This window comes from Glycine soja, chromosome 13 (assembly GCF_004193775.1).
Source record: "Glycine soja cultivar W05 chromosome 13, ASM419377v2, whole genome shotgun sequence".
NCBI lineage: Eukaryota > Viridiplantae > Streptophyta > Magnoliopsida > Fabales > Fabaceae > Glycine > Glycine soja.
In genome coordinates this window covers 14743077-14757833 of record NC_041014.1, presented here as the reverse complement: position 1 = coordinate 14757833, position 14757 = coordinate 14743077, and the positions used below count along the sequence as shown (strand labels likewise).

At 34.5% G+C, this 14757-nt stretch overlaps 1 protein-coding gene across 1 annotated transcript; it reads left to right on the top strand.

Moving 5' to 3' along the window:
- Nucleotides 1-7257: 7257 nt before the first annotated feature.
- LOC114382526 (ATP sulfurylase 2-like) lies at nucleotides 7258-12475 on the top strand. The gene is made up of 5 exons (XM_028342006.1): nucleotides 7258-7926; nucleotides 9841-10246; nucleotides 10430-10690; nucleotides 11026-11112; nucleotides 11757-12475. The coding sequence occupies exons 1-5, from the start codon at nucleotides 7349-7351 to the stop codon at nucleotides 11889-11891; spliced, it is 1467 nt and encodes a 488-aa protein (XP_028197807.1). The 5' UTR covers nucleotides 7258-7348; the 3' UTR covers nucleotides 11892-12475.
- Nucleotides 12476-14757: the final 2282 nt, after the last annotated feature.

Below are 14757 nucleotides of genomic sequence, written 5' to 3'. Positions count from 1 at the left end.
AATGAAGGAAGAGAGAGAGAGTGAGTATTGTGGAAGTCATAACACAAAAATTTATGTAATAGTATATGATAATTAAATTATGAATTAATCAATTATCACAATTATTAATTAATAATTAAATTAATCAATTATATATATATATATATATATATATATATATATATAATGAATTCCTTTTGAAAGAGCTACAAATTGCTTCACAACATGTGAAATTGACAAATCCCCATTTTATGGTGGCTAAAGAAGCAATTTGTGAGAAACTTTTAGCCGTCACAATGTTTTAATTTTTTTAAAAAAAATAAAAAAATGAAATCATTTTTTAAAGCACGATTTACTAATTTTTTTAAAATCTATCCATTTTGATAATTTATTATGAAAAAAATTGTACCATTTTGGAACAAAAACTGTTTAATGGTGATGTAAAAAAATTAAATGATTATGTTGATCTCTGAAAGTCTAAATGAATAAATTAATGTTTTTCTTATTTATATGTATGTCGAGGTAGAGGGTGTCACATAGACAGTAATATGGGAGCAAAGCAAATAAGATCTAAATTTATATAATGCAAAAGCAATATCTAAAAGCTCATTTTCAGTAGTGGTGTAATTGACTTGGGCTGCATCTAGAGTGTGTGAGGCGTAAGCAATGACATGTGTTAATTTATCAACTCTCTGTGACAAAACAACCCTAAGTGCATAATTGGAGGCATCACACATGAGCTTAAATGGAAGCTCCCAATCTAGTGGTTGCATAATGGGAGAGGTGGTAAGCCTCCTCCTCAGCTCCTCAAATTCCTATTTGTAAGGTTGGTCAAGCACAAATCTACATCTTTCTGAAGAAGCTTGGATAATGGCAGGGCAATCTTGCTAAATTCTTGGATGAATCTCATGTAAAAACATGCATGTCCATGAAAAGAAAGTACTTCCTACACAGAAGCGAGGTAAGGAAAAAAAGTAATAACATCGATCTTGGCCTTATTGACCTCAATACCTCTATTAGAGACCAAATGTCCTAAGACTATACATTCATGGACCATAAAATGACAATTTTCAAAGTTAAGAACAAGGTTAGTCTCAATGCATCGGTCAAGAACTCTAGAGAGGCTATCCAAACATGCATCAAAGGAAGAATTATAATGACGAGAAGCAACAACTTCTTTTGGCCTCTCAAAACAAGCAACAACTTATCCTCATGATCAAGTGAAAGACTGCTAGATATAATGACGAGAAGCTTATGAGCATCATCTAAATATGCATACTTAAGGTGCTCAGGTAGCGGTTTCATCTCTAAGGAAGGTGGCTGAATGGCAGAAGGCAATGGAAGGTTGACGACTGGTGAAAAAGAACTAGGAGGATCAGAACTTGCACCTGCATTGCAATCAGAATAAATTATAGAAGAGATCTCTGCACAAATACTACAATAATAACAGACTCATCAAAATCATCACAAGTAAAATCAAAAGAACCAAGATCAAAGTCATAAAAAAAATCAGAAAGTAAATTTGTACAAATATCTACACTATCTATTACATCATCAATTATATCTATAAGGAAAACAAAAATGTTGCTCTGTCGGATGTCTCATGGCCTCAAAAATGTTGAAATGCACAACATCATCACCAAACTCCATGGAAATAGTCCCTACATGCACATCAATTCTGGTCCTGGCTGCCAACAAAAATTGTTTCCCTAGGATCAATGTGGACCCATGGTTAGAAGACTCATTTTCCATATCCAAAACGTAAAAATATACTAGAAAAATCCAATCCTTAACTCGCACCAGCATGTCTTCAATGACTCCAAGTGGAATCGCAACACTCCAATTGGCTAGATGGATGAGAACACCAATGGGTTTTAAATCACCCAGATGTAATGATTTATAAACTGATGTGGGCATGACATCAATTGAAGCTCCAAGGTCAAGCATGGCATCTGCGAAAGTGCAATCTCCAATGGTACAAGGGACAATAAAAGTGCCAGGATCTTTGCACTTCGTGGCAAGGTGGATGGTGGAATGACAACAACACTCTTACTCTATATAAGCGCAGAAACATTTCTGCCAAACTTTACTTGCTCATTTGCCTTCAACTTCCTCTTATGAGTGCACAAATCCTGCAAGAGCTTTGCATATTTTGGAATCTGTTTAATGGCATCCAAGAAGGGAATATTGACTTCCACCCTCCTAAAAGTCTCAAGAAGATTAGAATCAAGCTCCATTTTCTTTGTAGGAATGGATCTAGAAGGGAAAGGTAGAGGAATTTGTTTTGGCACTATCATCAATTTTGGCACCAGCATCTGTTGGCTTGGGAAGCTCTCTGCCACTCCTCAAGGTAATAACACTTTCATTCCCCTTTGGATTGATAATTGGTTGTGCTGGAATGTTGCCAGAACCCTGTTGCTGCAACTGGTTGACAGTTGTGACTAATTGTCCAATCTGAGTCTACAGGTCTAGGATGGTGGCACTCACATTTTGCTGAAACTGAATGTTGTTGGTGGCCATTTGCTTCATCAACTCCTCCAAGGAAGGTCCAATACTACTATTATGTAGAGGTTGTGTAGGTGGAGGTGTAGACTGTTGGAATTGCTATTATTGTCTAAAAGAAGGAACTTGGTATTTGTTGGTGGAAGGTTGGAACTGTTATTATCTGAATGATTGTTTTTGTGTGTGCTGTTGTTGTTGACCAGGACCGTACCTTAAGTTCAGATGATCTCTCCAACCAGGATTGTAGGTGTTGGAGTAAGGATTGTATTGTTGTTGTTGAGGTCTGAATGGTTGTCCAGGTTGCATGGTAGAAACATCAATAACTTGTTTTGTTTCCTGGAGTGTGGAGCATGCATCTGTTGGATGATCAGGAGCACAACATATACCACACAACCTTGGTTGATTGACTGCCATCTCATTCTGTTATTGACCAATGGCTAGTTGCCTCACAAGGGATGTCAACTCTGTAAGTTTATTTTTCAGCCTTTGATTATCAGCCACCATAGAAACAAAAACTTCACTTGCAACAGTCTTGGATGGTGTAGCAACTCCAGTACCAAATTGTTGATAATTTTTTGCTTTGTTGGAAATCAATTGTCTGGCAGCAATAAGAGTCTTGTCCATTAAAGCGCCTCCACTGGCTGCATCAATCATACTTCTGTCCATTAACATCAACTTCTCATAGAAATACTGGATCAATAATTGCTCATTGATTTGATGGTGAGGACAGGAAGCACACAACTTGTTGAATCTCTCCAAATACTCATATAATGTTTCCCTAGGTTGCTGCCATATGCCACAAATTTCTTTCCAGATGAATGTTGTTCTGGATGTAGGGAAGAAATTCTCTAAGAATTTTCTCTTCATATTTGTCCAAGTGTTAATGGTATCTAGTTGAAGGCACAACCAGTCCTTAGCCACACCATCCAAAGAGAATGGAAATGCCTTCATTGTCACGTAATCTTTATGAATGTCATGTGGTCACATGGTGGAACACACTACATGAAACAACTTCAGATGCTTGTGTGGATCTTCACCTGTAAGACCATGAAACTTTGGCATCAAATGGATTAGTCCAGACTTTAGCTCATAACTAACCTCAGTCTTAAGGTATTGAATACACCAAGGTTGATTCACAATATTTGGTGTAGCCATTTCCTTAAGAGTTCAATTGTTATCAGCCATTATACCAACACTATTTTTTCTAGAATCAGAAGCAATAAAAACAAGCTCAGGAACAAAATCAGAAATAGAATCAACAATGAATTCAGTATGCATTACACTATTATCCAAAACTACATTATCATGCACAACTACACTATCAAGCACAACTACACTTCTACTCCTATTATTTCTACTCTGCCTATGAAATGTCTTATCTATTTCAGGATTAAATGGATGCAAATCACCTGATTTGGACCTAGTCAAGCACAAATAAGCTCATAGATAGAAATACAAAAATCTATACTACATAGAACACTATTTATGGTATATGCTGAAATGCTACAAAAAATTGAAAATTGCCTACAAATTTATGAAAAAAAATCCAAAACACCATGAAAAATGTCTAAAAGTCACTTTTGATTTTCAATAATTTTTTGCTGATTTTTAAAAATCATGAAAATATAAAAAAAAATTCAAAAGTGGTTCAGATCAATGAATTTTGCCAAAATGGCCCCCAATGCTTGAGTTCGTCCCTCACAAAGCAAAGCATTTAATTGGCTTCCCTCAAGTGAATTAATAGGCTAAACTCTCACATTTCTTTCTTCTAGCTTAGTCGAACTATTTACCTCGAGTTAGGAAAGTCGGAACCGATAGCCATTTCCATTTTTCATGGTATGGAACTCACTTCATACTTGCAACAGAGTTAGGCACCTTGATGTATGAATTTTTTCTACATTCTAGCAAATTTTCAGCCCATTCTGAGATAATTGCTTGTAAAATGACCAAATTACCCTTACCGATAAAACTCATAGTTAGAGGAAAAATTTGACACAAAATAGATCACTTTTGCGACACAAAATACACTACAATGCACACACTACTCTCTACACTACTCCTTTATTTTCTCTACACTACTCTATTATGCTACTACACTTATTCTATAACAACAATAACAAGACTAATGTAATATGTCAAATAGTTATTAAATGCAAAGTGCACAAAATGATCAGAACCTTATGCAGAACAGAACATGCACAACATGCAGAAATGTGTATTATTATTTTTTTTCTTTTTTCCAATAGACAGATGCAAATGTAAATCCATACTACTATGCTAATGTCAGTTATGAGTGAATCAAGGTTGGCACACAAAGAATCATATTCTCCGGCAATGGTGCTAGTTTTGATAACGACTATCGAATCGTTCAAAAACAAATAAAACTAGGAAATTTTGTAGCACAGGTTTAACCTAGGTCGAACTCAGAAATATGATTTAATATGATTCCTACATTCATTCACTTATATACAGAGAGGGGAGGAATTTTATCGAACATTTTGCAAGTGACTATAAAGGAATGCAAAAACATACAAAAACAAAATTCGAGGAACAGAACAAAACAAGAACAAAATACAATTCAAGATTAAAAACATCAATCCAATTCACCAAACCAATGCAAATAGAATTATTACAGTTACTACAAATGATGTTCACTGTGAAATTTTACTCAAATGCATTAGAGAAAGTTCAATCGAATCAATCTCTAAATTGTTTGAAATCACAAATTAGAGTGAACAATCATCCAAGCAATATGTGATTAATTTTCAAAATTAGGAAATGAATCCATAACTTAATCGATTTCAATCCTAAACATAATCACAATCATGAAAAATGAAAATAGGATTAAAGAGAAAGAACATTCACAAAGAGTAGAAGAAATCTCAAACCAAAACACAAATTCAACCTTGCTTGGAGTGGATCCTCGGATTGATTAATTGTTTAGCCCTCCATGATCATCACCAATGAAAAGCCACAAAATTTGGTGCAATAAAATGGTGGAACATAAGTGAAAAGATGAAGAAGAATGAAGAACAATTGAGAGAAAAAGAGAGAAAAGAGAGGAAATAGAAAACTTGCACAACAAGTTTTGTACAAAATGAAGTTCTTAGTGAAGTTCAGTCACTAACTAACTAACACTAATATATAGAGTGTTAGTAACTAACTAACTAACTACCTACCTAACTAAATAAATAACTAACTATCCAACTAACTAACTACCTAATTAAACTAATTACACACAACAAAAGTCCAAACTCGTAACCCAATTCTTCAAGTGCAGAGTTATGACTTCCAAGCTCAATTTGACCCTCGAAATGGCAGAAATGATCAAATTTTATTTGTATCAAAATTGAAGATCTTTTTCTCAGATTTCTAAGGGTTACTCACACGTTCCATTTGGAGTTTTGTAGTGTCCTTTAGGCACTGCACAAAGCAAATAGGTTAAGTAAGCACACAATCTAAAAATTAGCTACAATTCTCAATTAAGCTCAATCATTTGCCTTAGACCAAAACTAAGTTAAGGTGAGAAAATAAGGGTTAAAGAGATGTCAATTGAGCTAAGAAGAATATAAAAATGTTAAACTACAAATGCTCAATCACTGATCTTGGGTTGTTTTTTCGTGTGACCGCCTACAGTCCATGATTATAGTGTGAGGAGGAAAAAAAATTCAATTCCTTTTAGCAACAACTTTATCTTGTCAGCTTTTCTAAAACTCTTTTAATTCTTAAATTTTAACTTTTTCAAGCATTAAAGTTGACAAAATTTAAATTTCTACAGAAAAAAATTAAATGTTTATTCCCATGTAATATTTTATATTTGTATGTATTTATGAATAGAGAAAATATTTTGTATGCAATAAAATATGAGTTTAATGGTCATGTACTGATATTATAAAACAATTTTACATTGTCATTGATCAATTACAAATCATCTTTGAGGAGATATAAGATAGGCCCAATAGTCAGGGAAAGGTGAAGGAATGAGAGAGGGGAAGAAGTTGTGGATTTGAATCATCCCAGTTGATATTTCTAAAAAAATTAACAATTTAATATTTGTTGATAAAAAAATATCTTTGATATGACTTTTAGGGTTATCATAAAAGTTAACAAATTAATCATATATTATAAGTTATGATTGGAAAACAGAATAAAATTATTTGAGTGTTAATTCATAGTCTATTTCCTCATAAAATATTATTTTCACTAAAATTGCATCTATTTTTTTATGAAATATATTTTTATCATACTTGGACAAAATAATCGATATTTATTATTTGCCATGGCCCATACAATGACAACACCGGCCTGTGTGGTTCACATATTCATGAATATAATTGGAAATATTTCATGTCTAACTAATCAAATTCTGTTGAAAACACACTCCAAAACTAAATTCACAACTTTTTTTTATATCCTAAACGCGTGTTAAATTTTCTATATTTCCCTTTTTAATACTATTCCAATCTAAAGTTCTCACATTGTTACATGGTACATCACTCATTGAATCAAGTTTGGTGCTGTTTGAACAATGAACGGTTCTACCTTCAGCTTTGAGCCTTTTGGTACAAATCATGGTCCCAGTTGTAACCAGCAGCAATTACTGCCACCCTTTTCTCATCCACACACTCAAAAAAGCATAATAGAGATCCCCACTTGCGTGGCCTTATCACTCCAACATGTTCGCCATATTCATAGGTAGTGGTTGTGAGCGAAACTATGCCATATACCACAACACAACACATTAATATACCATAACACTCCTATTGTTTTGTTTCTGTGTTCCCTACGTTACACGCGTTAGTAGTTACTCACTTTCCTTCTCTTCACAAACCTACTTGTTTCTCTCTCATTTTTTCCCCACTATAGCATGTCTCTAAGTCTAGCCATCAAACTACACCTGGCTTCTTCTTCTCCTTCTTTTTCCCTCCTTACCCTCAACAACCACCAACATGCAAACAAGTTAACAACTTCCGAAACTTGTTCCAACACCAAGGTTCGTCCCAAACCCATTTATAGCACCAACCCTTTGATCATTCCCACGTGTAAAGTGAGGCCAAGAGTGCAATACTGTGGCACCATGATCAAGAGTTCTTTGATAGAGCCTGATGGGGGGGCATTGGTGGATCTTGTGGTGCCTGAGGGTGAGAGGGGTGCTAAGATCACCTTGGCTGAGTCACTGCCTAAGGTGCAGCTCACAAGGATTGATCTTGAGTGGGTGCATGTGGTGGGGGAAGGGTGGGCTAGTCCCTTGAAAGGGTTCATGAGGGAGGATGAGTATCTTCAGAGTTTGCATTTCAATTCCCTTAGGGTCAAGGATGGTTCTGTGGTGAACATGTCCCTTCCCATTGTTTTGGCCATTGATGATGAGACCAAAGAGAGAATTGGATCCTCTTCCCATGTGGGGTTGCTCGGGCCTGATGGAGATTGTGTTGCAATTCTTCGAAGGTTAGTTAGTCTTATGGCATTTTTATTATTTTTTGTTTGCTTCTGGTTGGTGTTTAATTTGTTGTTGATTGTTCTATTGTGGTGTTGTGTGAATTTTGGTGTGTGGTTTAATCATTGTAATTGTGAAAAGAACAAATAGTAGGAGTAAGGTGTCTCCATTTGAATCCCTAATGAGAAATTAGCTCTGAAAGGGGGTTGGTTCGAGTAAATTTTTGATGCCCCCAATCATGTTTATGGAAAACAGTCCGGCGATTTTGGTCGCAACATTAAGGTTTTTGAACTCTGTGACTGCAATTCGGGCCACATTGGCTGCATTTGTCCCCTGGTTATTGTACCATATAGTTTTAAAGGACCTAGGTTTGGTTTCTTCTGCCAGATATATGCTTTGGTAGATGATTTGTAGAGATCAATGTAACCATGGCTGAGGCTTCTTGTGCCATGCCCTGCCAAAAGAATGGGGTGGCCTGCCCTCTTCCTTTTCTGCTGACTATTGTAAAACTGAATAAGAAGCTTTATAGAAGGCTGAGGGAAAGGATTAGTTAATGGAGCAATTCACAGAATTTATCTATTGAACTATCTTATAGTTAAATTGCACATTTTGTTCACATGTTAATATTACTCTCAAGTTGGAACATATAGATTCAAAGTGCCCACCTTGCTGAGAAAGGATGGGAATTGTTTCCATCCTAATAATGCTCTAGTGATGTCAACTAACTGCAAGTATGTGGCATTGTGTGTGGAGGAAATTCCGGTGTTTGAACTTGTTTATGCAAAGTATGGCAGTCCATTTTAGTATGTTTCATGTGTTCATCAAAGATTTGGAAGATATATGGAATGTGCATTGGTTGTTGTAAAAAGGGTGTCAATGGAAATTGAAACTCCAAAAGTAGATATTATCTTTAGTTACAACTTACAACCAAATAGTGAATGATTTCAAATGGGCACAAGATAAGTCGGAAGCTGTCATGTGATCTGAAGTATCAGTGTCTAGTCTCCATTCTTTAGAGATTTTGTAGGGTCTTGCTGATTGACATGAAAGGTCTTAAGTCTTAACATTGTTCAAATTTCTAAAAGGTGGGAAAGTCTTGTAGAGCCTCCTCTCTTGCTACCAAGTTATGAACTTTGCTCTGGTTTGGAATTGAATCAGTTCAAATTTGAGATGGCACAACACTCCTAGCATTATTAAATCCAAAGAAAAACCAACTGACTCATCTTGCTAGTGAACTTGGCAGCACCACAGTTCATTTTGGGAATGACTGATTGTAACCAGTTCATCCCACAAAGTCTTCATCTTTATCAAATATGTTCTCAGTTGTCACAATCCCTCCTTGTTAAAAATCAGCCTGTGATCTACACACATTTTTCTAACTGTGCCTGTATAGGCAAGACTATCATGAAGACCTGTTGACATTATTTTGCCCTTTTGAACATGTGGAAAACCAAAGAGGTGTTCAGATTATCAGAAGAAGTTAGGTTTGGAGGGTTTGTGAAGCTTGAATCACCCCTGGGATTTAGTTTGTGCTTTCTGCTGTGGAGCTAAGATAAATAATTTTGAGAATATGCAGCACAAGCATGCTACTCTGTAACCACATAAAACTGAACAGTAAGCATTGTAACTTGTGAGTTTGGATTGTTTGAGACTGACTTTATGAAGCTATGACCCTCAATTGACGACCTTAAATGACTGAGTAAAAATTCTTAATACTTGTCTTTTCACATGTCTCACATGTTAATACTTGGATGATCAGAGTTCTTCCCTTTAGTTTTCAGTCTTCCGTTTTGCTTTAACTGTAAGTCATAAAGTCATTTTGGGATGTTATTTTGAAAATAAAAGTATTGAAGTGAACTGGCTATCTAAGTAAATTTCTGTCTTGGTGTCTCCTGGTTTTCATTAACCATTAAGCTCCTATGCAGTATTGAAATCTACAAGCATAACAAGGAAGAAAGAATAGCTAGAACTTGGGGAACAACTGCTCCTGGATTGCCATATGTTGAGGAGGTGATTACTCCGGCAGGAAATTGGCTTATTGGAGGAGATTTGGAAGTGCTAAAACCTATCAAATATAATGATGGCCTAGATAACTACAGGCTCTCTCCCAAACAACTCCGTGAAGAATTTGACAAGCGTCAAGCAGATGCAGTTTTTGCCTTTCAGTTAAGAAACCCTGTACACAATGGTCATGCCTTGTTAATGAATGATACTCGTAAGCGCCTATTGGAAATGGGCTACAAAAATCCCATTTTACTGCTTCATCCTCTTGGAGGTTTTGTAAAGGCTGATGACGTTCCCTTGGATGTCAGGATGGAGCAACATAGCAAGGTAATTCCCATTGTTCTTCTCAAAAAACATAGGGTAATCATAATGTGCATGTGCTACAACAATATATGTTCAAAAATGACCTCAAAAAGTGATTGAACTGTCATTCAATTTCAGTAATCTACTCATTTTGTAATTGCACAATCCATGGAATTTTATCCTATAAAGTTCTTTGCTTCTTCTTAGGTCCTAGAAGATGGAGTTCTTGATCCTGAGACTACCATAGTTGCCATATTTCCATCACCTATGCATTATGCTGGTCCAACTGAAGTACAGTGGCATGCAAAGGCACGGATAAATGCAGGTGCAAATTTCTATATTGTTGGTCGTGATCCGGCTGGTATGGGCCACCCAACTGAGAAAAGGGATTTGTATGACCCTGATCATGGAAAGAAGGTGCTTAGCATGGCTCCCGGTCTGGAGAAGCTTAACATTTTGCCATTCAGGGTAAGTAGTATTACTTTAACATATGGCTTTAGGTTCTTGCTCCTCTGTGAGATATGTTCTTTCAATGCTATCTTCCTCACAATGTTTTACTGCATATTGTGTATCAAGTTTCTTTAAAGTTGATACTCACTCAACTAAATCATGTAATCAACTACTTAGTCATGCATACCATGTCTTATTTTGAGATGGGAAATGGCATAATTTTTCTGCTCATCTATCCACAAAGTTAGTTTCACAAGTTTAATATGCTATCTAAAGTTATGCTGAATGCTGATGAAATGTTTATTTCCTATTTAGACCGTACTTATGTCTGATTTGCCATTTTTAAATTACAGGTGGCAGCTTATGACACTAAGGTAAACAAGATGGCATTTTTCGACCCAACCCGTGCTAAAGATTTCCTCTTTATATCTGGAACCAAGGTATTTGATTCCCTGTCATTGTATTAGGTGTTTCGGGCTCCATCAACCTTAAATTTGGTATTTGTCAACAATACTTGGTTTTTGATTTCATAACTTTTATACTTAAGTTTTATAGAATTTTTCTCATTTAACTTCTCCAAAAGTTAAGGTGCATAAGTTGATTTTAATTTATGGGAGCAGCTCAATGCATTTTACCTTCTTATTTTATTCTCCTTTAAGTGCTTATAAAGAAATTGATCCAAACATGTCTCTAGGTTACAATATCAGGATCCTAGTTCCTGCTTCTTGAATCTGGCTGCAACTTAAAGTAATTTGTATGCATATAAGTGGGTTGGTTGGAACTTGTAACAATTAAAGAAAGGCATGCAGCATTTGGATTTTACTAAGATTTTGTATGTCAATGTTCAAGTTTATATACGATTATAATATGTAAATTGCAAAATATTAAGATGTTGTAGTTAGGTGCCGTAAGAGACGTAAGTGAACTGAATATTGCATAAGTTCCTGTTCTGTTTTAGTTACCTCTTACCTGTTTACTCACGACACATCACATGTAGCAACAAGTTGGTTTCTGAAATCCTTTGACAATTGGGCATCTGTTCTTTACAAATTTTCGTGGTTTCTTTAATGATTTATATTTCCAGATGCGGGCTTTTGCAAAAAGTGGGGAGAATCCGCCAGAAGGTTTCATGTGCCCAAGTGGGTGGAAGGTTCTTGTCAAATATTATGAAAGTTTGCTGGCAGAAGAGCCATCACAACAGCCTGTGCTATCTACTTAGACATTCTTCTAAAAGTAGAAGCTTAGCATCAATTGATTCCAATGGGAGAGTGTTAAAAACACATTTCTGGGAGTGCCAATTTTTATGCCTGGTCTTCCAGCTTCATGATCAAGATTTAAGCAATGCGCTAGCATATTTGAATTTTTTGTACCATATTGAATTGTCCTTTTCTTTTTAAGTTACTATGACTAAAGAATTTGTTGTGGTGCATCAAGCATAATTGCAGATGTAGTCTTCTATCTATGGACTCCTGTAAGACCAGTTCAATAAGGGTGTGAGAAATTCACAGAGCCTTGGTGCTTATGGCTATTTAGAGAGGGGATATATGGGATCAAGGTTTTAAAAAACGGTTCGTAACTGCAATTGTAGTCGCAACTTGAAGGATTTTGAGGTATGTGTGACCACATCATGACCGTAATTGTGGTTGCATTAGCTAAATTTGTTTACAGTATCGAAGATTGTGATAAAACCGTGACTACAATTTGAATGAGCTAGAAAGTGGCAGTGAGATGTGATCACTGTTATTCCCACTAGTCAAGTGAACCAAATTGTGATTTTAGAATAAAACTATTGTTTATTAGGAACTGCATTTGTTAAGTGCTGAATTTTTTTTTATGTTAAATTAACTCTAAACAGTCAAATAGCTGGGCGAAAAATTAATTTGTTAATTAAAAAAATTGTTTTATTTAAATATTTTCTTTCTGTAATTTTATTTTATTAAAGCAAAATCTTGTTAGAATTGGATTTCATTACCCCTTTTCTTATTTTAAATTCTTATCTCACTTAGAAAACCAATTTAGTTCATTGAGTAGAACACTCGTGTATTTATTCCTTAACATTTCAAACAAAGTTTTAAATTTCGGTCACAGTTTTGTCGTAATTTTTAGTATTGTGAAAAATTATGAATAAATGTAAAATTGCAATTCCAATGTAGTCACAAATACCTAAAAAATATTGAAGTTGTAGACATAATTACCGTCTAGTAAACAAATCTCACTAATGTTGATTTCTCAATTCCTTGACAAAATAAATTTCATCAGGAATAAATTAGTTCTAAAATCTCATTCAACAACTTCTCCGATTCGTAAGAATTGAATTTGCCCAAACCAATAACGTAAATACATCCCAATTTTCAAATTGAAAATATACTTTAGAAGTATACTCTTTGCGGAGGGGGAACATCTCATTCCTTAGAGTTAGAGTAACATGGGTAAACTCCACATTCAAAGGGGATGTTTTTTTTTTACAGGAATCAAGCCAAGCCAGAGACTTGCTTGTCAAGTATCTCTATCACATGCAATCTAAATCTTACGGACGCAGCAAGCTTCACTAGGCCAAACCTCTTTGGGTATACTCTTAAATTAAAGGATTCATGAATCCAAATGAAGAGATGAAATTCGAAGTGATATTCAAAAGAGGAAACAAAATACAGGAGATATAATCCAGGTTTTTTTTACACAAATATACCTTTTAATATTTTTATACACCCAACTATTTCTCCCACCAAATTATTCACAAAACTACCCTCAACATTATTCATAGTGTAAATTCGGGACTGGCAACTGCTTGGGACACCCAGTATTTTTGCTGGGACACCAGCCGTTTTTAAAAATGCCAAAATTTAGGTTATAAATAGGAGATTTCACTTTTCATTTATGGAGTGTCTTTTTTTTTTTCCCGCAAAATCTCACCCCCTTAGTGTAAGTTGCTTTCGTTAGCTTCCGTTAGCCTCCTTTTCTGAGCGTTTTTTTTTCTCTGGTGATGTACGTGCGTTATTGACGAGGATACAGTGAAGTTGGGTGGTAATTTATCGCCAGAGAAGAAGAGGTACGCAAAATTTTTTTAAAAACATACGAATTGTCGATCTGTACAACTCATACGGATCATCAATCTATATAGCCATATGACAATCCGTATGGGTCATACGGATTGTTGATCTATAGGTTTTAATTTTTTAAAATTGTAAATAAAATTTTCTGAATTATATATTTAATTTTTTTGTAGTGTAATTTTTTTAATAGTTTTAGCAATTTTAGAAATATTGATTTGGTGATATTATTTTACAGTGGTATAAAAAAAATAAAAAAAATGATAATATATATAAACTTTTAAAAATTGCTAAAACTAACATTAGATTGCTTAAAAATTAATTTAGTAATTAATTGAAAATAATTTAGCAATTAGATTGGTAAAAGTAATATCAAATTGCTAAAACAATTTTGTGTATACATTTAAGTGAATTATGTATTTACATGTCTAACTGAATTATGTATTTTAATGTTTATTATAGTGATTAATAATTAAACAAATTTGATATTTTATTGAATGATGTATTTATTAAAATTTATATGATATTTTATTGAATGATGTATTTATTAGAATTTATATGATATTTATTGAATGATATTTTAATGAAGACATGTAGTAAAAATGTAATATGTGGTTATATGGTGTACAATACATTTTTATTTTACTTTTTGTATAGAGCTATATTTGTGTTGATAAAAAACGAGGTGATTGTATAATTTTTTTAAGTTGTATTTTTTTATCATTGAATTTGTTAAATGTTTTATTAAGATGGACGAAAAACAGTGGATGTATGATAATATCATGTCTGAAAAAGTTGATATGAATGTTGGAAATGAGGAAGGTGTTAGCGTGAAAGTAGAACACGTTGATTGTTCTGATGTCTTTGATACTTTTCAAGTATTTGTCTGATTTGTTGTTGGTACAATAATTATTTTACATAAATGTTGATTAATCTCATACCTTTTTTGAATTGTATTATAGTTGTTTGCTAATGACATTGGATTTGTTGTCATGATAATGAGGTTAGACACCAATACTAGTGTTAGAGGAAAGGTCT